This window comes from Molothrus aeneus, chromosome 4, assembly GCF_037042795.1.
Source record: "Molothrus aeneus isolate 106 chromosome 4, BPBGC_Maene_1.0, whole genome shotgun sequence".
NCBI classification, from domain to species: domain Eukaryota; kingdom Metazoa; phylum Chordata; class Aves; order Passeriformes; family Icteridae; genus Molothrus; species Molothrus aeneus.
Window position 1 is genome coordinate 33,460,435 of NC_089649.1, and position 25,321 is coordinate 33,485,755.

The window sequence follows — 25,321 nt, forward strand, 5'->3', positions numbered from 1 at the left end:
TACTTTCTATCTGTTAAGAAACCTTTTGTATTTAATCTACATAGCATACATTAATTAGCTAATAGGCAAGTATTTTACTTGTTTGAGAACTCATGCCGTCAGTTCCTCTTTGTATGCTGAGACAGAATCACATAATATTGGGTCTTTTTATCAAACTGAGAAACAAAAAGAAATATTTTTCATACTTTACAAAAAAGTACTGAGAAATAAAACTAGCAGTATCTTGAAACATTATTAGAAACTAACATTTAGAATTTCTGGCAATAATTCAGACCTTTTACTTGTAGCACAAAAATTCAGAAGGGTGAAATTTTTTTATCATCTCTGTTGGCCTGACTGTAGGTCTTAAGGCACCTCAGATGTTGCTCCCATGACTACCATGCCAAGAAAGAATTAAGTTTATCAGAACTAGGCTAACTTTAGACAGCCCATGGAAATATTACAGCCTTTTCCCTTGTTTTAAAGAACAACTACAGAAGTTTCCCTTTTAGCTACCAGAAGAAAGGCAGCTGAGAACTGTTTTGGGAGTCCTGGATTCATGACAAAGGAGCATCAGGTGGGCAAAATTTGAATGGCACATAGTAGTTGAATATGGGAACCGTGTAACTCAGAAAACATCTGCACTTTGTCATGGTCCAAAACTGCTAAATTCAGCTAGCCCTGGGAACATCTACCTCTTGCAAACATCAGTTAACTTCAACACCATTCTTCTTTGATGAGCAGTTTCCCTGTATGCTGCTTGGACTGAAATTCACTGAGGACTGTGACAAGTCATTGCCTTAAGCAGATGCTGACAGTTGCTTTAAGAAAGAGCCTCTCTTGGCTCCCCCTCTGAGTTTCTGTTGATATAACTAATCTCTAGTTTTTGAAGCTAAAACAGATCTTATCTCAATCCCTTTGAAAAAGTTAATTTCTGAACATTACTCCAATAAACACAAAAAATACAAGGCTAGAATGTAGTTTACCCCTTGACTGTGGAAGAAAAGGAGTAACTATTAGAGAATAATCCATACCTTGTGTCGTAATCTTACTAGGGGCTGATATGGCCTAAAGTTGTATCCTTCCTTGACTGGCCACCCCTCTGCTCCCAGCAAAATGCATCCAAGAAGTGAAACAGTGGACCACCACATAAACATCTTTACAGGTCTGTTTCTGTGAAAATAAAATGAACAAATTCAGAGATGCAATATTACTTTAGCATAAACTGTATAATAAACGTTTACGATACTGACAATCCAATTGTGGACTTGAATAAATGTAGTAGATATAGAACAATCCATCTGGCACAACAGCAAAGAGAAAAAATGGTGGTAGTATTTGGGACAGCAGTATCAATTCCGCTGTGCTGAACCAAGAATTTTCCTACCTCATATGAGGGAGTGACTGAGGAAACAACCAGGAAAAGTCAAAGAAAAGACAGAACATAAAAGAAAGGCAGTGGTGAAAAATGCAGTAAGCTTTCTCAGATGAAAGAAAAAAACTTATCATCAATCACATGTTCATCAACTTTTCATTTTAAATGTGGCCTCTTGTGATGCACTATTCACAACCTAAAAGTTTATAATAACCATACTCACAGATTTATAGATACATATGGCATGAGAGTTACCCTGTATGGTTCCTAATGGATGTACACATATACATTACATAAGTGGTTTCAGAACCTTTTAGAGATATGCAATACTTATCATTGATATTCAGCATTTGTGTTGAAACCATCATGTTAAACAAACACAGCAAACTGATCTTCATTACTTCAAGATACTCCCAAGTCAGTCTGCTAGTCTGTTATTTAATCCTGCATTATGGGGCAGAGATGAGCCACTTTCATGCATGAGTGGAGTTTTTTTCCCCTTCGTACTTTGCTTTTACTTCACTTAGCCTGCCAGTGTAGAAACCTCTGATAAGAATCAAGATATACAAGAATAATACAAAACATCACAAGAGTGCCCTAGCAGCCCAGACTGTGCACCGAATTTTGAAGTCTTGCCTGACATTTTCTTTTCTATGGGAAATCATCTGAGCATAAAATGTGAACAAATTGGGGATCACTTATTATCCTGTATCATTTACAGTCATGCTCCTGGCAATACTGTTACACAAACTGTGGTTTTGATTCCTATCATTCCTCACATAGCAGTAGTCTTCACAGTCACCTGAAGGCAGAGAGACTGAATAGAATTAATTCCTGTGGAGATATTACATGTAGTAAATGGACTCTACTCTTACCTCTATTCACCGTCTCAGGAACAGATCCTACTTAAGTCTGTTACCCTTCCCTGGGGATTACTCTACCAAACTTGGTGAAGCCACCACAGGTCTGTTTCATCCTCATTCTAGCTGATTTTTACCAGCCTGCCTTGCCTTCACACTTGTAATTCAAACAAAAGCTCGACATTAATACACCATCTTACTTTGACATCACTTGCTTTTTGTTCCACCAAACCCAATCTCATTCTGGCTCTCGCTATTAATCAAACTTAACGTTTCATCTCATTTATCATTACTTTTTCCAACAGTTTCCACTTCAATTACCTTTCTTTGTCACTCCAGCTTTTCTAATATACATAGTAGAAGTATTTCTCTTAGGAGAGCTTGCACAGAATACATTAAGCAGAGCATTATTTGAAACACTGAAAACAAGCTCTATTACAGAGGGATATTTTACATAAATAACTCGAGGCTTGTTCTTCTACACCTGCTCAGTAATGGGATACTACAGTGAGGATAGGAAATGACACAGTGAAATTTTCTTCTTGAGTTTCCCTCAATCTTCCACCAAAACAGAAGAGCTAATCAGGTGTTCTGGTGGATCTTTGCTATGGTATTAGAACTAATCTAGCTTACTGACAGGAAACAGCAAAAAAAGACTGCTTCAAAACTCTGAGGATTCAAGTACATTATGGTATGGCATTTTCCTTCACTGACTATGTGTTAGTTCTTAGTATCACCGTTACTGGAAAAGTACGCCCATTTAAAAAACAAAAACAAAAAAACCCAAACAAACAAACAAAAAGAACAAAAGAAATATGAAAAATCAAAATCTTGACTTTTAATCTCAAAGAAAACATCTATTTGTGCTTGTTGAAGTTTTATAAAATACTTAATTGTTGACTTTCAAGGCCAGAATCAGATTTGTTTAGCACTTGTGCATGCTAAGACTAGCATGGCTGAACCTTTGTCACCTTTGTGCACTTCTGGAATACCTCTCTGTACAATGAAAATTTGGTTGGAAAACAGTCATTTCACAGAAGGTTGTAAGAGCAGCCACATTCCACCACCCACCCACAAACTGAATAGATTTTAGTCTCATGTGGTGTAAAAGAATAGAGTCCTTATAGTTTTGAAAATTGTTTGACCTTGAAAGGCTCATGCTTTGTACTTGTACAGAACAGAAAATTATTACATGCTCAGTTTCTGACTTCATTGCCTGATACTTGGATGAACACTTACAACACAAATTTAAAAAGTAAGCTTTTTGGACACATGCCACCTAAAATCTCAAAAGTATGCAGAGTCTGTGCAGTTATTTTTTGCCTTTTTAGAATTTTAAATATTCAGCTTTTTAAGTAGCATACGTTTTCTATTGAATTTATTGGATATCTTAAATGATTTTAATTATTACAAAAAACACAGTTCTCCTCAATACAGTATTATTATGAAGACTTTATTTTAAGAAAAAATATTATCTGTCCTAAGGACTTACACTGTTAGTGAGTTAAACTAAGATCAGGAATAAAAATGACTTTTCAAAACCTCATTACAACTCCAGATTTTGGTGCTGCATATAGCCGAACAGAAAGAACTAAGGTATCAAGACTATATATTCATGTTGCCTAAAATTGCCTCTTTCTTATTTCTACTTGAAGGTACAGCCTAAATTATCAGTAAAGAGGGTTTTTAATTTTCTTTTAATATTGTATTATCAAGAAATCAGATTTTTTTTTTTGAAAATTTGTTATATCATGCATTCTGAGGCAAAATGACATATTTTTGAACTCAAATTTACATTAATGATCTAGACCCTCTACTCATTATTATAATCTAGCACAACTTGATCTTTCAGTGTTTAGATAACATTCTCCTCTATTTTTAACTTCATTAATTACATATTTGTGAAAGAACTGCTTCTAGGTTTTATTTTATATATATATTTATACATACTATTATATGTCTATTTTTATTTTCACTGAAGACTGTTGCTTCTTTATACTCATATAACCATGTTTGGAAATCTGATTAGTTTACTTGTCTCTCTTTATTCTCTCTTTAAGCAGATACTCTGCATTTTCCTGTTTCTTTCTCTGCACATTTCTCACATATAACATAGATTATAGATTAAAATTTAAAAAAACTTAAAAATTATAAAATATTCCAGTACATATTTTAACTGTACATATTTTAACATTTATATATGATTTTTCTGCCAGTAAACACTGAACTGAAATTCTTAAACAACTACTAGCAGTAACTCCATATCATCCATTTTATTAATGAAAACAGTTAATTTACAGCTACTCATTGGATGTAAATAATTAGGGGGTGGGCTTCTCCCTAGTTGCACACAAATAAGTAGGGTGCTGAGTTTCTTTCCTCAATGTGCACTAATTCTTATTAACAATGAGCTTAATGCACTATTTTAGCATCAAATTTATTGGCATTGTGGAAGTCTTATGTGCTATTTATCATCCTTAGATTTTCCTCATGAGCTAAGGAGGAATAGAACAAAGGATGTAGAACAGATAATGGTTGTTCCTTATTTCTCACTGTACAGTAATTTCACCAGTATCAAATTTAGATTTTCCTTTCTGATTCTCAGAAGGCTCTGTCATTTCACTTTTTAGCCCATTTCCAGAGCATTCATGAATCTGATGTACTCTGAGTTTTCTCACTATTGAGTCATTCTATTTTAGTTAAATTTGAAATTTTTTTATAAATTATAATCTATAAGAGGATTCTTTTATTCTGTGTCAAGTTTATACCTTAAAACTCGTGGATGAGAAGCATTGCCGGGAGAGCTATAGCTTCTGAACTGACAAAAGGAATATCTTAGGCTATCTCTCTTGCCTTTTTTAGGTAATGGAAATGGGACCCTTAAATAATTTTCAGAGATTTTTTTTTTTAAGCAAAGAAAACGACATGAAAAGTTCACAGTGTTTCCACCAGCACCCTGATGATCAGATAGTCACTGCTGAGTCAGAGACAATTTCTTATAATTCTTAAGGAAATGTAATGCAAAACCTATATCTCCCTTTTCTCTCTTGCTAGTGCTTTTCCAATACTTTTCCAATACTTCATGGAAAACAAACTAAATCCCAGTTCTGACAACTTACTTATGAATATCTAATAACCATTAATATATTCTACAATACCATAGTGAGTGTTTCCTCTTAAAATCATTATGATTTCTAAATCTTCTCATTAGTTCATTGGCAATATAAATTTTGTTCTTTGCCTAACTTTTTCTTGTTGGACTAGGAAAGAGGTTGTTGCTATGAGAGTTTAGCAAATACATAATAAGCACTGCTTTACCTGTCCCCATGCTGTAATCTTCACAGAGAAGATTGAAAAGATATCATATTTTACACAACCAGTTCCAAATGTGACAATGTGTATTTATGGTGTACCGAAAAAGTATAATTAATGTAACCTGGCTTAGCCAGACTTTTTATAGAGTTAAAACATAAACCCAGTTACATGAATGCCCTATTTTAAAATGCATACATACTTAAAATTAAGAACTTTGCCATTTTTAAAGCTCTTTTTTTTTCCAAAATTTCTCAGCTAATATGCTCTGTTCTGTGTTGATAAATGATGACTAGCCGGGATATTTGGCTTTAAGAGAACAGATATAATTCATTTGAAAATGTAAATATTCCACTTCAATAAACTGATATGATCAACTTAACACCTCTACAAAGTATAATAAATGAAATCTTAAGTAATGGCCCAATCACTGCATTCCTCCTGTCTTTAAAAGAAAAGATATATCAGATATTAACCTGGAATTATTTAAAAGGTCAATTTCAACATTTCAACATGCTCTCAGAAAATGTCAGTCTCTTTTGGATATTATTAATCTGAAAATAAATAAGAATAAAATTAATTGTCTGTTTTGTGGGGATCAGAAAAAAAGTCCATAAGCTATGTCACCATATTCAGTGTTATTAATAGGTTTATAATACAGCCACAGTCATACATATAAAACATGCTTCATTGCCTGTGACTTTGAGGATTTCATTGCATATCATGATGGACACAAATAACCAGGCATGAAAGAATACACTGCTACCATTTCTTAAGATGCTTTTATCTACCCTTATGGTTTCATGGCAGAAAGACAGCAGTAAAGAAAGTATATTCTTGTGCAGAGAAAATTATACTGCATTAGTTTTGAATTAATAGCAGAAGTCTTAGCTAAAAGCATGTCTTTTCCCATTAGCCTGCCTCTGCTCTACCCTAGTGCCCACATCTTCACGCACAGCCTGCCTTCAAAAACCTTACAACACTTATCTTTACGCCAAAAATGAGGCTCTTACAAAGTAGTCACAGTATCATATTCTCTTATGAATATAGCTGAAATACATATCCAGCAATGTTTCTCCTTGTCAAAATGCGCCGTGGACAGCAGATCACAGTGTCATGGGGGCAGCTCTCAACCCCACGACTTCCTGACAGCTTCTGAGCACTGCACACTTCATGCTGCCACCTTCCAGTTCTCCTCCAGAAGTGGCAGCTACACTCTGAACCAGAGTGGTTAGGTCACCTTAACTATGTACAGCAGGCTTGGGGCTGGCAGCAGTGAAGTGCAGCACTGCCACGGCAGCCAGCAGCTCGTACATCTGCGAACCAATCTGTTGTGTCTCTCAGCTGCCGTTTCATGAGCCTACAGCCACTCACTGTGCAGGCACATGCTCTTCATCCTTCACCCACCAAAACAGGCTGGCAAGTCATTTCAGAGCAGCCAGCAATGCCACTGACAGCTCATGCACCGGAACACACAGGATGAGAAACAATTTTTTATAAATATCTCACAAAATGCCCTCGTCATGCCAGATGTACCCTGCCTTCTGCTGACTCCTGTCCATCTCTCCCTGATTTAAACTGGAAAACCATCATGCTGCATAAGCAGAAGGTGGAAGACAGGCCCTTGAATTCCTGTACTAGTGCACTTGGTCATTGTGCAGACCTTACAAACATGTCAGGTTGCTCCAAGGCAGGTCCATCCAGGCACCACCGTGGTGAGCAGCCAGCACAAGGCCAGAATTCCCTGCCTTTCCCTGTCACTCTCTCTGCCCTCCACCACCTGCACTGCCAGGTGCTGGTGGGTAGGAGCAGCAGCCCAGGCAGCCCATCCCCTCTCTGTGGGGGGATGCAAACAAGATCCATCTGCCCAGGGCTTTTCTAGAAGGGCTTCTTTGGAACTGGTCCTTAAGATAAACAGTGGCTCATGTGAACCTGTACACAAGTGGTCTGATCATGCCAAGGCCATTTCTGAAAAGTTCCTGAAATGCAGACGCACCAAGGACACTTATCTTTGCCGCTAAATTCGTGCTCTCATTTTATCTTACCATTTTCAGTGTATTTATTTATTTATATTAAGTATGACACCCAGATGTCTTAGTGTTAGCAACCCCAGTTTCAATTAATTATAATAAAATGAGAAATGGCAATTTTAAAACATTCTTATAAGTTCTTCACATGATCTCATAATGTCTTGAATATTTCAGAAAGAGGAACAAAATGTGAGTACTATAGTTCACATATCTCAGAGGAGCTTTGTTTAAAGGATTCTAGTTGTGTGTATTGATCTATTTTTCTCCCAAGACTTCAGAATCAACCTCAGGGTGATTTTAGCATCACTGATATATGCAAGTGCTGGTTTGTGGAGGTTATACTGTTAGCGAGGTGGTCTCTTTCTTCCCTTATTAAGCAAACTTGTCACAGCTGGTTCCTCAATATCCCAGAGGATTAATGTTTACCATCATGGCAGTATCTGAACTGATGGGAATTCAACCACTTTATATTATGAAACCAGAAACAGAAAACCTGCCAGCTTAGAACTCAGGTAAATATCTTGGTAGTGTTAATATTTTACATAATTTGTAAATTGACACCTAGCATACCATTGTGTAGCTGTGTCCTTCGCACATGCTAGAGAAGATAAATATTTTGGTTTTCGAGTTTTTAATGTTTTTCTTCAAAAATCAAACACTACTAACATTAACTAAATGTAAGAAGAAACAGCAGCTGTTGGCACTTCCATAGTAAATTGTTAAGAGCCCGTTTGAGAAAAGAAATTATCCTAGAGAAAGCAAAATGGCCACTTAAGATACAATTTTTTTTAAACAGGTGAGATGCTAAATTAAAGATTAAAATTATCCATATTTGCTGTGATATATTATCTACCACCCTTAATTCTCTTTTTTGTCATTCAAGAAAACCTTGATTTTTGGTAAAACAGTAGTTACCAACAAAACCATTGAAACCTTTGTATTATTGAACTCCTTGGATGAATGCTAAACCATGATACATACGCCTGTCATTAGTTCCAATAGCCATGATAATTCAGAGAATCACTTTCCATTAAGTATTCTGGTTAATGTTATGATTTTATCCCTTTACATCAATGAAACTCTCTGCATTGAAGTGCTGTAGCCAACAGAGATGGATCCCATCTTTTTTACCCAGAGAAAGAGATTCTTCCATAACTCAGCTGCTTTAAACCCAACCCCCCTGAAGATTGTTCCTCAAGATCACCATGAAAATGGCAAGACCAGAATAGATGGGTTTGAGGTTTTTGCCTCTAATCTGTTTTGAAGTAACAAAAGAATTATAAAGGACTGTAAATTATAAAGGAAACCAAGTCCTAAACCACAAAAATGTACAGAGAGAAGGTAGTTAGGGACAGGGGAAGTAGAGTTTCAGCAGTCTTGATAAGATGGTGAAGATTACTAGAGTGCTTATCAGCAAGAGATGTGACCTGGGAAAGTCTATGACATGTAAGAAACCACAAGCTCCTGAAACAGAAGGACGTGGAGGCACTCTGGTGTGATGGAGAGGAGTATGCACAGCAGTACAAGCACTGACAGGAAATATGAAATTATCAAACTGCAAAGAATAAAGATGCATGTGGATTTTGGTGTGATTGGATTGAAGCACAGCTCAATCAGTAACCAAACGGACCGATGAATGTTGCAGCTATTTAAATAAACAAGGACTATCTGTAGCTGAGGGCAGTTTGTCCTTATCAGGATTGAACCAAAAATACATTTGCCCTCCAGTACTCTCCCCCAGTGCCCACATTAATATAATTAAGTTAACTATAGATGAAATCCTGACCTAATTGACAACGTGAAAACAACTCTAAAATCTACATTTAATGTGTTTGGTACAGAATTTCACCCTATTTATAGGATTTGGTTGCAATGAACATTCACAAGAATGGAAAAAAAACTTTAAAATAACTCTGTTAACTAAAATGAAAAAAATTCAAAGTGGCTTGTTATTGTTTTTGGAAAAAAATCTATTCATACAGGTTCACGGAACTATACAAATAAATTGTTCTGTACTTCAATAACCAAACTAGTAACATGTATTTTCTCTTTTTCAATTTAACTGATGTGGAGTTTTTTGCCTCTTACCTTTCCTGCTTTGTGGTGACTCAACTCTCTTTCTTCTTTATTATCACAAAGGTCAACTTTCTTCATGAGCCTCAATTCAGAACAATCAGAAAGAAATACAGAAAATAGCACTTGTTTTGTCAGTCATAAAGCTGGCATAGGTTCCTAGTGCCATGTGCTTGGATGTTCAAGTCCAAGTCTATAAAAGAAGGATTTTCTTACCTTATATAAAAAGAAATTACCAGACTGAAAATAATAGGAAGTAAACACACACCCTTTCTGAGATCTGATAGAAGGAAAAAACTTCACCACTATCATACCTGATTAAAAAAAATAAATTGACTCTGACAGCTGACTTGGTCATTTGTGTTCTACAATCTGTGTTAAATGCAGTTCATTATTTTAGTACGCAGTAATTTTCCTAGAAAAAAATGCAGTCTTATTTAATTTTGCAAAGATATTTTCAATCAAACAATGCATTTCTCATATTGTATGCTTATGACCCCGTTCAATAGGATCTAAACTTTCATTTCTTGCTATGTTTTAACTGTCTTACACTACATTACTGAGTTTTATTGCTTATGGTTTTATACCACTCTAATATAACTACTAGGAAGAAGCCTTCCAAATGCATGCTGGAAAGCTGACAGTAAACCAGAAAAACCTACCATTTCCTGATTAGGTTGTAGCTAAATGGGATTGTAAAAACAGGGACTTTTTTTCAAAAATTCTTTAGCTTAAAAAATTGTCATTTCTAAGATGAATGGAATGCAGATAATACAAAGCAAGGAGCAGCCAGGATGTGGTGATGAAATGGTAGCATGTGAAAGGAATGTATTTCGTGTCTCCTCAAACACCATTGTATAATACATTGAAAACAATTTTTTTTGCTATTCATTGACTTAAAAATCAAAAAGCTTTATGTATTTTATTTACTTTGGGTTTTTTTAGGATTTGAGGGGAATTTTTTGCACTCTTTGGTTATTTTTGGAAAGGCAAAAAGGTAAATATCTTCAGTTTTATTTATACAATAGAAATACAAGAAAATGTTAACGTAGAATTGACTGGAATTAAGTTTTGACCATCAGTGTGCCAGGAAATACTAGAAACAGCCTCTTAACCAAAAAACCCCTATATTTCAACAAGAAATTAATGCTCAGATGCCATCACCAGACACTCTATGTCACATCTGGTATGAACTCTGTGCATAGGCAAGAGCATCCCATCTCTTCTCATGTGAAAGTGTCACTCTGAAGCTACAGCCAGAAATAACATGCATGCAAGGATAAAAAGGAGGATGCAAATTTCAAATTTCACCTCCCTGAAATATAAGTCTGTGCTCCCTCTTTCATCCCACCTTGACACTATTCTCATTTTTTGATTCAACCACATTGACTCTGGGATTGTCTAGAACACCTCTGTGAAGTGCAACGCTCATGAAGAGGAGCCAGGAGATATTGCTGAACATCACATTCCAACTGCTCTGTCACAAGTGCTGATCATGTGGCAAATGTCCAAGTGGCTCTTTATTGATGAACCAGTTACTGTCACATGAATTATCCTCAGGGCTGACTAAGGTAAGCATCCCTATGCTATGAGAACTGAAAGCTTCTCTTGCCTCTGTCTGTATTTTGAAGGTCTGGGAATGCCTACCTCTCAGCAATTTCAAATATTTTTTTGTTATCCAGATGAGATTTTCTGGAAGCCACAAAATACAGAAATTCATCAAAGCAGAGAAAGAGGGTTTTGAAAGTTATTTTGAAGGTTTTTATCAGATTCAGCAACATGCAAGAGAGTCTGAAGACTGTTTACTCTCTTGCAGTTCTTATGTGACTACGAAGCAGTGGAAGGAACCCCAGTGGAGGATAGCCAAGTGACTTTAATCAATTTAATATTAATCACTTTCATAGAATCATTCTTGCATTCTGAAAATCTCTCATTTTGAAAAATCAGGATTACCCTGCCTACACATGGAGGGAAAAATCCACCTTTCTTTGTCATCTTCAAAGTCTTAAAGTAGCATAAATGAGGCAATCTGACATTCAGCAGAGAGGTGATGATAACTTCCATCCTCCAGAGTAAAACACGGATCATCTCAAACCAAAGCTGAGAGCAAACCCAGGTCAAACCTTCTCTCTTTGTCTCCTCCAAAAATACTGAGTATGATCTGTAGCAATAGAAACCTCCAGCAGGAAGAAAAAGAGAGTGCCAAAGAGAGATAAAGGCAATAAATGTAGGGGACCAAACTGATATGTCAGGTTCACTGTTCATCTTCTTGGCATGGTGCAGATGAGGGAAAAGCAGATGCTGCTAAGGTGGGAGAGGGGATATTCCATGCATACTGCTCATATTCCCTAATTCCTCACTTAATAAAAGAGCATCAACACTCAGTGCTGACACGGCACCCAGTTGAACGCTTGGAAACCAAACAAGAGCAAAGCCACTGCTGCTCTCTCTCAAAGCTGACTGCTTTGGGCAGCCTCCTATGCTTAAAGCCAGCCCCACAACAACCCAAGAGCCAGTTTCTAAGGTCCTGCTAGCTGATCCCTATTCATGTTCCTAAATAATACCACAGCCTCTTACAGTTCTGAGTGAACCATTTAATACACAATACATACTGAAGAAAAAAAGAGAGTAGGTATCATTAAAAGTATCAAAAAGCACCTCTTATTTCCAAAGTCACTTGACTTCTTTGAACATCACCCATGAAAGATTGCCTAGATTCAGTTCTACGTTTTGCCCCAGTTTTGGCTACTCTTAAAGCCCAAGGGAGATATAAATCTGGAAAGTGAATATTTTAAAACTACTCCTGAAGAACCACTTACAAGACTGGGAAAGATAGCCCTTTCCAGGTTTTTGGGTTGTTTTTTTTTGTTTGGTTTTGTTGGGATTTTTTTATCCATGATGGCATATCAGAAACATGCCTGGGAGGATAAATGCAGCTACTGTTTGCTTTACACCAATCTCTTTATAGACTAGCATTCCCATAAGGCTATCCTCACTCATGTGAGATAACACAATAGGGATAAAGTATCCCAGTGGAAGCTCTGAGAGAAAAGCTTAAAGCTATGTCTTGGGATGAAGAGGGGAGAGAGTTACCTGCAGTTCAGTGTCTAAAGTCATAAGACTGTACTGCTTTGTTCAAGATTTATCCCGTACTTTTACAGTCTATGTCTACAGTAACACACTGGTTCAAATCAAATCAGTTTTACATACTTTTGAAGGAAGCTGTCTTGCTCTATGAGAGCTTAAAATGATCTTTGGCCATGATATTCCAACTGATAGGTGGAGAGCAGGGCAGGAAAGGGTTCATTTCTAGCCAGATCAGCTCTGTAATCCAGCTCACCACTCATATCAACACCACTGGCCAGTGGAAAGACTGATCAACAGGTGTAATAAGACATGAGGGATAGCAGTGACCCCAACACAGTTCAATTAAAACTATGAATCTATTTAGCTAAAAAATGAAATTGCACACCTTATTCTCTGATTATAGCTTTACTTGTCCAGTTACATCAAAGTGAACACAATAAACTTTAAATCAACTTATTTAAAATATAACTGACAGGCTGTTTAAGCAAACTTAGTATATCAGTATTTCTCTTACATTGTTGTGACAATAAACATCCCCAAAAATCCCAGAGCAAAGTGGACTACTTTTGTGCTATTGTGACTCTCAATTATCTATTCTTTCACCTATTGTAAATACCATACTACAGCAGCATTCTAATTTTTAGGGTGGTCTTCTGGTCGTAACAGTCCTTCATGAACATCCAGAAATTTAAGACTATTCTTTAGTAATGCTGACTTTTGCCATTAACAGTTTTCTGTTGTTAGATTTGCTCACTGGCTCTAATTTTATAATATTTCCTGCAGATGGCCAGAAATAACATGCATGCAAGGATAAAAAGGAGGATGCAAATTTCAAAACAATGCCATAATCTTCATTACAGAAGTGTTCGTCTAGTAATTAAGTGTGGAGCTGCACATATGGTGTCTGATTTATCCTCATATTTTCACTGATGCAAACTTGCTATGATAATAATAATGTAAATGTAGCCATACCACTTTTCAGTCTGGGAGCACAGAAAGGCTATTTTTTTTCTTTTCTTTTTCCATTAGTAATTGCACTTTTTTTTTTCCCCACTAGAAACTGAAAGAAAGAAAAGTAGCTACAAAGTTATAGGTTTAGCTATTGCAAACTTTTCTTCTCTTCCTTTGTGTATTTAAGGAAAGTAGCCACTTCCCTTAAATACACAAAGAATTTCATTCTCTTTTGGTGGATAAGGAGTTACATTCTTCTGGTTTAGGATTATTCATCTATGTTTTCCCTCTCAACAGATGTTATGATATCCACAAAACAACAAGAGTTTCTCTAGTGAAATATGTCCAAGGCTTCTGCCCTCTGCCTAAATATTTTAGACTAAAATTTAATTCCTGCTGAAGGGAAAAATGACACTGTCCCTTAGCATGGAGCAACACAAAAAAATTTCTCAGTCCCTAAAGTCCTTCCCTGTAAGAATACTTAACAGCACATGCTAAAGTTTTTGGTAATTTGTATGTACAATTACTGAGTTTTTTATTTCACTTATCACTCCCTTTCCACTCTGTTTTTTAAGCCCAGACTTGCCAAATTCTGACCTTTCACTTGTGAGCAGTTATGTGTCTTTTTCTGGGCAGAGATGTATATTAGTACAAGCCAAAAGGAGTAGCAGGATTCCACTCCGGTTTATACTCTTCAGCTCCTAGAAAGTATAACCACCCATTCTGTACTCCAATTCTTGGTAGTCTTGAGAGACTAGGTAAACTCAGAAATGTCCTAATTAGAAATTAATCCTACTTAAACAGAAATGTCCTAAACTAGAAATTCATGAGCAACACTTCTTAAAAAGTAATTTTCCATATTCAAAAACTCAAAGATGAAATTTCCACATCATGATAATACCAGCTTTTCCCCCCACTCCCAACCCTCCACGGCTTTCTATGAAATATAACTAAATTGGAAAAATATTTACTATGGAAAAGTCTTTCTCTGGATTGTTTCTCCTCTGCTTGTACTTATTAACAAACTTCAGAATAATATTTTTGCCCAGATGTACCCTTTTCAAACAGGAAATTTCAACTCTGAAGTTTCACTTTTAGGCCTCATATCTTTGCAAATTAGTTGAACCTCCACACACACTGCAGACTCATTTTGAAGCAGTTTGACTCTTTTCAGTAGCACTTCTCTATTTCACTGTGCATCACTTTAAGTTCCTTATGGAGGTGTTTTAATTTTTGAAGCCTTACAGTTGACATTTTGCATTCCATGCAAAGGATACATGATGAACAGTTACAAGTTGTTATAGATAATTAAATACACAATCTTTAACACAAAAAAACCCTGCTTTTTTGAAGCCAAAAAGGCATTTTGTGAAATAAATTACTATCAAAAATAGATCAAGTAAACCCAATGTAAAAGATAATATAGGAAAAACAAAGTGCATAATTACTGATGGACCTAAATACCAGAAATAGAAGAAAATTACTTATTATTTCTGTCCCATTCACAAATAATTCCAATGCCGTTATTACAGGATTGTACGAGAACTGATCTTTCAGACACTGATCAAAAGCAATCAAAAATTCATAATGATTGTTGCTGCACAAACCTAGTTGAAATACAGAAAAAAGAGTGCTGAGAAGACACTTTTTATTAAATATTCACTGATTAGAGTGACAGCAGTAAACTCTTTGAAGCAAATGGTATTCCTCCTTGACCTCTCTCCCAATTTGTTGTGGCTTATAAATTGGTTGACTTTACCAACGGTAACCTCAAAAATCCAGTGTTAGAGAGAAATGGTAAACAGACGCTTGAAAATCTCTCAAATTCCCAAATACTCTCCTACCTTTAAAACACCAAAGTGGGTCTCATGGTTGATGGATACAAATCAATAATGCCACAGAAACCTTCTGCTGTATGCTGGGATAAGAAAGTTCATGTTGAAAATCAAAATTATAATCTGAGATGTTAAATCTGAGATGTTACGGATCTCAGATGCATGGGAAGTTTAAAGTAAGTCCTGACTTTGAATATTGAAAAAAACCCCAACAATCATTAATGATTTCTGTAATGCTTATATATATATCATCACAACTCTTTTCATAGCTCTTTTTGGAAGAGCCCCAACTGAACAGAATCAGTCAATCATTAATAATTGGAAAAACCTCTGAGATCATTGAGCCCAACGCTCAGCCCAGCACAGTTGTGTTTCCCACTAAAGACTGTCCCCAGGTGACACATCCACACTCTGCTCAACCACTTCCAGGGAGAGTGGTAAAACCCCCTCCTTAGGCAGCCTCCTCCAATGCCTGACCACCCTTCTAGTGAACACATTTTTCTTAATGGGAAATATTTAGCACTCAACACTTAAACAATAAAAATTTCAAAATTCAGAATTTCCAGCCATGCATACTGTCCCCTGTCCACTTTCTTCATTAGAAAAATAATAAAAGCACAAATCTGTTGGCTTATTTTTTTTAACCATTGAGAGCTTCGTGATCAGCTCTTTAAGCTTTCTTCCAACACTTACTCAAAACTCCAGAAACATGCTCAGCTTATAAAAAATACAAGTCTAACTCACTCAGATTGGATCTTTGTCTCTCAAAAGGCAAGCAGAGAATTATAAAACTGAAATTATTAGCCATAATACTTCACACTGTTCATCGAAGAGTCAGATGCAGCACATAAATTAATAAAAGCACTCTAAATCATTGGAGTCAGCAAATTATATCACAAACTTTCATTTAAATCTCTTTATTAATGTGAGAGCTGTTCTATCTGAGAAACCATGAGAACAGGGGGGTGCTATTTTTTTATATGGATTTCTGAGACTTTGGAAGTATAAATCAAATTTTCAGTATAGATTTATTAATAATTTATGTGGATATCATGTATATTTTTACAAAGACGAGCGTAGCAGCCCCTTCAGAAGTTTACTTATGCATGGAAGAGATTACTGAGAGCCTAAAGCAGTAGATGAATGTGACTATCACATAGAAAAGATATAAAGGACATAAATACATTAAAATATTAGAGTTTTAGTCTTTTGGGGACACCAATTTTAAGATCTGATGCTTGAAGCAATCTACTAATGTTTCAAATGCAACCTCCAAGGTGCAGAAAACCTCCCCCACCCTGCTGACTGCACCAAGAATATACAAATGTAGACTGTTCAAATATTTCTGTGAGAAAAATTCTCCAAGCATAAAATAATAGAAACAGCCTATTATTAAACAGTAGACTAAAATGCAACTGTAGCTAAGCAGCACAGTTCAAATCCACTAGAAAAACTGTCTTCAGTTCAAAAAAATAATTAACATTATACAAAAGTTAAATCTCAGGAGCAATGTTAATTATGGTATTCTCTCTCAGTGTCCCAAGGAAACAACTAAATCAGCTCATGCATCTAGGTCTAGAAAAAATTTTACAGAATATAACTGTTCAGCAAAAACCAGAAAATCTAAAAGAGAAATATATTTTTTGTGTTGGAATACTACCACAGCACTAATAATCACTGAGATTCTGAATTACATGAGAATATAAAGATAGTATAAATGAAAGATAGAAACATTACATATAGGTTAGAGGACCAACAATTTTAAAAGATAGTATTTTAACTCTCCAATATACTAGCTAAGATTCATTTGCCTTAAAAAGCATAGGAAATAAATGAAAAAATATAATCAGTCTTCAAACTATCATAATGTGGTGCTGTGTCTTGTAGTTTATTTTAAATAAGAATTTCTCTCTATCAAAGTACTTGATAATATGGAAGAGCAGCTCTATGATGAACTGTATTTCAACTTAAAAATCAGCCCTCAAGATTAAAAACATCAATTTCTCACTGAAGCTGAGGTTATGGCTAACCTTGGCTGTTGCAAGGAGAGGGAGGATCTGTGCAACTTAATTCCACTTGACAAGGACAAACCCAAAGTACTGTCATAATGGGCTTCTCTTCTTTCTCTGTGGCCTTTCCACTGCAAAAACTGATTATGAGATGAACTTATGTTTCCATCTGGAAACAGAGCAGAGAGAAAAGAAGGCCTCACTGTCAAAGTAAGATGCTACTTGAAAAAGCTAACTAAATTTAATTTTAATTTAATTATTTTATCTAAACTAGAGAGGCACGGCATTGACCACTCAGTAGATGAGAAACTGTCTGGATGGTCAGACCTTCAGTGCTGTGGTCAATGGCTCAATATCCAAGTGGAGACCAGTGACAAGTGGCATTCCTCAGGGGTTGGTATTGGGAGGGGCACTACTTAACCTCTTTGTCAGTGTCATGCACAGTGTGATGAGTGCATCAGCAGCAAGTTTGCCAATGACTCCAAGCTCCATGGTCTACCCGACACGCTAGAAGGGAAGGATGCCATCCAGAGGGACCTGGACAGGCTTGCAAGGTAGGAGTGTGAAAAACTCTTCAAGTTCAACAAGGCCAAGCACAAGGTCCTGCACCTGGGTTGTGGCAATCCCAAGTGCAAATAAAGGTTAGGTGGAGAATAGTTTGAGAGCATCCCTGGTGAGAGGGACTTGAGGTTGACAAGAAGTTCAACTGACTCAGTAATGTGCACTTGGAGCACAGAAAACCTTGGGCTGCAGCAAAGGAATTGTGGACAGAAGGTCAAGAGTGGGGATCCTCCCCCTCCATTCTGCTCCTGTGAGACCCCAGCTGGAGTACTGCATCCAGCTCTGAGAATCCCAACATAAGGATGCGGCCCTGTTGGACCAAGCCCAGAGGAGGCCACCAAGATGACCAGAGGGCTGGAGCACCTCTCCTATGAAGCACCTCTGCAGGCTCAGAGATCTGGGGTTGTTCAGCCTGCAGAAGAGGAGTCCCAGGGAGACCAAACTGTGGCCTTCTGGTACCTAAAGGGGCCCTGCACAAAAGATGAAGATGAATGCTTTACAAGGACATGTAGTGATAGGATGAGGGAGAATAACTTTAAACTGAGAGCAGTTTTAGATTATATATTAGGATGAAATTCTTCACTATGAGGGTGCTGACACACAGCTTGCCCAGAGAAGCTGTGGATGTTCCGAGCCCTGGAAGTGTTCAAGGCCAGACTGGATGGACTTTGAGCGCCCTGGCCTAGTGGAGAGGTCCTTTCCCATGGCAGTGGGTTGGAAAGAGATGATCTCTAAGGTCCTTCCAATCCAAAACATTCTTTCCTTGATAATATCAGATTTTGCACTCTTATGAATACTGCAGAGATAACTGAGCCAATGTTTGGAAATGATACTGTCTTTGAGAGAATTTTCTGAGCATTCACCTCTCAGACTTGAGGAATATCTGTAAAACACTGAGAAAATCTGCCTTTAACAAAGGTACCTGATCTCAGATTTCTTTTAGGTCTCAAATCTCTCACAAAAGGTGAATAGTTAACCAAGATGTTGTACAAACATCACATCTCACAAAAACTTCTGCTTTTTGTTGATTTAAGACTCAAAACAGACCCTTACGAGGGAAAAATTAGACACTGCTACAAATGCTGATGCAAAAGGAACAAAAACCTCTCCAAAATGTGACAAAATAATTCTCTTTCTCTTAAAATATAAATGCAAAAGCATTTTCAAAATTAACAAAGTGCATCTCCTCTTTTATTTAGGTACAATAGGCAATTTTCTGCTCTATGAATAAAAAATTTGAACTACTGCAACTCTAAACCACAGATATTTTTTTTTTTGTGAATTAGTCATCCATTCATGTGCATTTAGCTTTCCATTGCACTACAGTTTGTCCTCAGAAAGCAGGTACTAGTCTTTTCTGTGTATACACTAAATGTGTTTGAACCTTGCATGTTTCTCATCATCACCAGGAGGTCATGATTGCCACCAAATACAATCCTCAACTATATAAATAATTGTAACATTAGTGCACTATATTCACGCTGTAACAGAATCAAAGGTAGCATTTATTCTTTTGACTGCTTTTGTGTATGAATCAAGATTTCCATTGATCTACCAGAACGATGCAAAATTGTTTGGTTTTTCTTTCCGAGCAATAATTTATAGCAAAATTTAATAAAACCCATAAACAACATATATTATCAGTTATAGCAGTGTTTTAAATAAAGCTTACAAAAGAAAAGACATAAAGGAAATAGAACTTGAAATGTTGAACTTTGAAACAAATCATAATCTGCAAGCTCTTTGAAAACAAAGTTTATTTCTACTGCTCATCATGTAAGAATTTTCTACCTGTTTCTGTTTTGTTGCTTGTTGATTTCTACATTTTATTTAGGAAGACAAAGGCCTGTTATAATAACAAAAAAATGTACAGTTCAGAGTTACAATGCAAAAAGCCTCTAAAATATTTTATTTCCTAATGGAAGCAAAAGCACGTACAGTAATAATCTAGAAGTTCCCATCATTTAATAAAAGAGTATTTTTAGTAATGGATAAATTTTTTATCTGATTAAAGTTATGAGCTGATTTTAAATTACTTTGTTTCTTTTTGCAGATATTAGGAAATTCCTCATGAAGGAACTAAAAATACTTTCAGAAAGTTTTTAATATGCTGATGTGAAAATGATAGTGGCTTTTACCACAAGACTGCCTATTCAGTGGTAAAAATATTTCAGATTACAATAAACCTCACTTGGAATAAAATGAGAAGAAAGCTCTCTCTGTCAGGAAAAGAAAGAAGTATTTTAAATATCCTTCATCTTCCATCTAACATTTTCAAGTTCGTTATTGCACAAAAAAAAAGTCTTTCTGAAGTCTGCTCTGAAAAGCACTGCTGGACACCAACCTCACTTAATTCAAATGCAAATAAACTGTGAACTTCAACCTACTTCAAGCAATCAGTGCAAGCATTGCCAACTCTGCCCTCATTTAACTCTTTAGAACTTATCTTCTTAAGATTTGCAGGACTCAGCAATGCAACCAATTCACTAATTTTACATAATGTATGGTATAAAGAGTGATTAATTGAATAGACTTACCATGATCATTCCTAGGATAGAAGGTGTAAATACCTGCATAAACGTTGCTATCAAATAAAGCTAAAAATGGATAACAAATAACACATTTCCAGTCATTCTCATTCCCACTTGGTAAGGAATCATGCCTGGCTAAACCACAGCAACCTCTCTTGGCCAGTATATTTAGCCAATACAAACAGAAGTAACAATGGCATAGAGGAAAAGAAAGACACCAGCAATTAGGGAGCCTTTTTGAAGTTCTTCTGTAACAGTAACTGTGCAGTAATTCCTTGATCTGCACTGGCCCATCCAAATCAAGACACATCTGTTAACAAATGCAACTGCTAGAAAGGAACACAACCTACCAGAACTTTGTAACTAGAGGTTACTCAAACCAAAACCTAAAGAACTTGCAAAATACTACAGAAGAGAATAAAGCTGTGGGTTTGATTTCTCCTGAATATTTTTCCTGGGCAGTAGAAACCCTTGATATTGGAGGTGTTAGAAGGAATTTCACACAGCACTATTTTCAAAGGGGCTAGACTACCACTGCTCTTTGTCAGCCCACAGCTTTCTCAATATCTCTTTGCTACGGAGAAAATAGTTGATTTGTTGCTCTTCTGATAATATAAAATTGTTGTCTTTTATGTCTACCAAGAGTCAGGAAAAAGCATGCTGTATTAAATATGTATAAAATAATATGCAAATAAGTTTCCAGTCTTTTCATTTGTTGACAACTATTCCCTGGGCTTCAGAAGGTAAAAAATAAAAAGCTTGAACTAAATAACAGGATTAAACAGATTTACAAATAAACTTGCTAATCTATTTACTTTAAAGTTATGTAGCATAACAGACCAAGCTACACTGAATGGTTAATGAATATGGTCCTGCTTTGCTTAGAAAAATTGTAGAAGTCAAGAGTGTCATTTGAGTCATTGCTTCCCCTTGAGTCAGTGATTCACTCCTGCAATATTTAATGTCCACAATTATCCCGTAATATTTGCCATTCTGGAGAAAAATAATCAGAAATTACTTCCTAAACTTCATTTGACCTCTTACCTTTGAGATATCAAAGCCAAGCTCAGATCTGTTAAATGGCAGAACTACTCCTATTGGAGCTCCATCTTTAGATTTGAAATTAACAAAACTGAGTAGAACTTTGTTTTTTAATATTATTTTATACTCTCTAAGAGTGACAGAAGAGTGACAGAAAATTTGTATTTTCTGAAAAGTAAAACAAAGTCACAGTTTGGGACAGCATGCATTTTTGTAAAAATAAAAGTTTGGTATTTTTTAAAAAGCATAATTGATTGTAGCATCATGATTGTAACAATTCTTTTATTCTAAGATTGAATATTGCTTTTAAACAAATACAGAGGATTATTGGATAAACTCACACACAAATAAAAATAGGATGAAAAACTGACGTGATTAGACACGGTACATCTAAAACACAGCTAGAATGGAGTAATCAGAATATTTGGGGGTTTAATGATCACCATTTGCTGTCAAAGGCCTTAAACCAGGAAATAACCAATTGATCCACTGGAAAAAGTAAGCTTTGGACCTCTGACAGGGTTGTGCATATGCTGATATTTTCAATAGTTTTGTGCCCTCATATGCCCACCTTTGTGCATTGGTCAGCTTAAGAAGGGTCCATAAAGTAGCTCTTTAAACCCGAATTTTCTCTAAATCCTGTTTTTGTAACAAAACTCCTCCCTGATTTCACGTTAGTTCAGTCAGGTGCCTGGTCAAGTCATTAACAACTTTTGTGTGATGTTGATAAAGGACTTGGAACTACCCGTTATACAAAATCATATTCTTACAATTTTACAAATATGCTTGAACAAGCACGTGCAGACACTGCAGACAGACTTCTTCTAGTCAGCAGCAATGACCAAAACGGCCATGGACCACACTTAATGTATACATCTATTCACAACACCATTTTGTTGAAAAATAGCAGTGCCATTTTATCTCCTTCAGAGTATATGTATAATTTCAAATATCCACTTTTCAAACACGATTTGTCAAATAAAACAGCCTAATACAAATGAAGGCAAAATATTACATAGAAAAAACAACCACACATAAATTTAAAAGCACAGAATTAATGTCTTAGTATCAAAGTTTATAATCTGATTTATGCTGGTAAAATGACTGATCTAGAAAGCTCAATGACTTTTAATCATGTAACGATGGAGATAGTCCTGTTAACTGGAAAAAGACTATGTGTATGAATAGAGACCACTCAAGTGAACAATGATTTGCAGATTCAGGCCCTGTATAAACGTTAAAATTTTAGATATGTAATTGGTGGGTTTGGGTTGCAATGCTGTGGGTCATCCTCCCCCTCAGTATTATTGTAACATCTGCACCACATGGTTCACAATAACTTTTTCAAAATAATTTTGCAGTGTCTACTTCAAAAAGTAAGCATCCTGAATCTCCATACCCTCAAAGACATAATTTAAAATTATATCAGTATATTTCAAAGCAAATCAATATTCATGTCAATGACAGATGATAAAAGCTGTCTTAGCTGATGGATAGACTGCTAATGAAGGCTTGCAACTAGTGCGAGTGCTATGTAATAAACTTTCATTCCCTATTGTTGAGAGAGGAAAAAGAGAGCTACTTTATGACTGGGGAGAGAACAATAAAAACATATTTCTTAATTCTACCCAAATGCAATGATAGGCTTGGTTGACTGAGCTACTTTCTCATCATTTTTCTAGCTTTCAACTTTACCCATCAGTAGCTCTGTGCTGCTGCCTGATGGTTATCTTTATACTTCAGCTGATACAAACACTCAGCAACATAGAACCCACCTTAAGGAAATGATGCAGAAGTAAAAAAATGCTACAATACTAAGAAGCAGTCACCTTTCATCAGCTTCATCCCATCAACAGAAGTTACTTTATGTTCACAGCTACTACAACTGCTAGCACCTGTGCAGGGCATCTGTGTAGAGAAACGCTTGTGGTTCAGGTCCCAGTTCCTAAGAAAATTCATCACAACCAAAAGAGAATGAAGTGCTACATAATCCTAAAAACACAAGGTGGGGACCTCATTGCCTGCTTATTCTGTTCAGTTATCTCAGTAGCACTGGCTAGCAACAGCTGCGGCTTATTCCCTCTGGAATCTGCCTTAATCTCAGACAGACAGCCCTGAGTGGTGCTGAGCTCTGCGCGTGCAGAAGTCACTGCACGGCGCCCAGCTCGGTGCGTGCAGAAATCCCTGTGCAGCACCGAGCTCTGCGTGTGCACAACTCTGACAACTCAGCGAAGCAGCAGCAAACTCCTCTGTAAAGCACAGCTCCGTACCAAGCTCACGAAATGTTAAACACTGCTGAGAAAAAAAAGACATTACATCTGCCCACACTTCTCAGTTCTATTCAATTACTGACAACAGCAGTCCTGCAAGTGCAACATAATACGGTATTATTAAATCCAGGATTCTCATTTACGCCTAGATGCAGCCTGGGAGCAGGCCTGATGTTCAGCCAACATCAAAGGACACAAATTCACGACTTTCACAGACACACACATCCCACATTGACCTTGGAGGCAGAGGTGGTGATGATCCCTTTCATAAAGGTGCTGCTTCCCAAGTTGACAGCGTTACAGTGCTGAATTGTTTGTCAAGTAACAGGGTATCACCGTCCTTCTGCTACACACATATTCAGGCACGCACGAGAACACAGAGCAACATGCAGCTATGCTTTCAAATCCTCTCTAATTCCGTCTTTACTCTCTACTTCCCAGAATGACCTCGCATATCCTGTCCTCCCCCAGACAGAATCAACCAGAGCTTCTCTAGTCCCCCCCAAATTGGTTCTTATACAAAGTAGGCTCTGTAATGTCTTTTGATATCTTTCTATAATATTCAAGACTCCTAACACAGAACATTTTCAACCATTTAAAAATTACCCTGAGAGCCAGTTTTCAATAAAAATAAACCTTGAACTTTTCACTCAGATTCATCTTTTGTTTATGGAGCCCTTTTCACGGAAAGCTGCACCCTTTTTCCAAGCCTTGCCCCTACACTGACCTAAGGGCTACCAATCTTCCAACTTTGCTCTGCCTTTAATTGCCGGCTCCTCCATCCCACCCAGCAACCCGCTACTATTAACGCGAAAAATACGTATGTACGTGCGTGCATATATATTGGCATTGCTGCTTACCTTGTCCAAGAGTCACTAAAATCCACAAGGGGAGGAAAAAAAACAAACGAAAAGCCCCAGCTCGACGGGTCCTCGTGCAAATCGCAAAGAGAGCAGCACTTCTTCCCCCTTTAACAAAGCCACAAGCGGCTCCGCGGCGATCCGGTGAGCGAGCGAGGACTTCTCCGGGGCAAAGTGGGCGCAGCTCCCGGCAGGGCTCAGCTCCCGGCGGGAGCAGGCGCGGAGGGTCCGCGGCCGAGGCGCCGCGGGGAGGCGCGGGCGGGCGGGCGCCCTTCAGCACCGGGCGCGGCGCGGACAGCAGCGCTCCCGCCCGGCCCCGCTGCCGCCCGCCCCGCCGCGCCGCTCGCACCGCCCCCGCACCGCCCCCTGCGCCGCCCGGCCTCCCCAACTTGCGCTCCGCCACCCACCGCTCCCCTCCTCTGGTTTGTTGCGTTTATCTACGGGCCGGCCGGCTGGGACCTCTGGTGTTGCCCAGCACTTCTCGCCGAGGGGGTTCCGTGCCCGCGCAGGGGGCTGTCACCCGGCTGAGGGCACGGAATCCCTCCTG

General features: G+C 37.3%; 1 protein-coding gene across 2 annotated transcripts in view; it reads right to left on the minus strand.

The window, feature by feature from the left end:
• The window catches only part of FSTL5 (follistatin like 5), a 270,455-nt gene extending 245,416 nt beyond the window's left edge, over window positions 1-25,039 (minus strand). For both annotated transcript variants that reach the window (XM_066548230.1, XM_066548229.1), the window contains exons 1-2: window positions 24,775-25,039; window positions 1,014-1,152 (exon numbers count right to left, since the gene is read on the minus strand). In XM_066548230.1, coding sequence (XP_066404327.1) covers window positions 1,014-1,136 — 123 coding nt within the window. In that variant the 5' untranslated portion in view covers window positions 1,137-1,152; window positions 24,775-25,039. The remainder of the gene's footprint in view (window positions 1-1,013; window positions 1,153-24,774) is intronic.
• Between the last annotated feature and the right edge of the window lie 282 nt (window positions 25,040-25,321).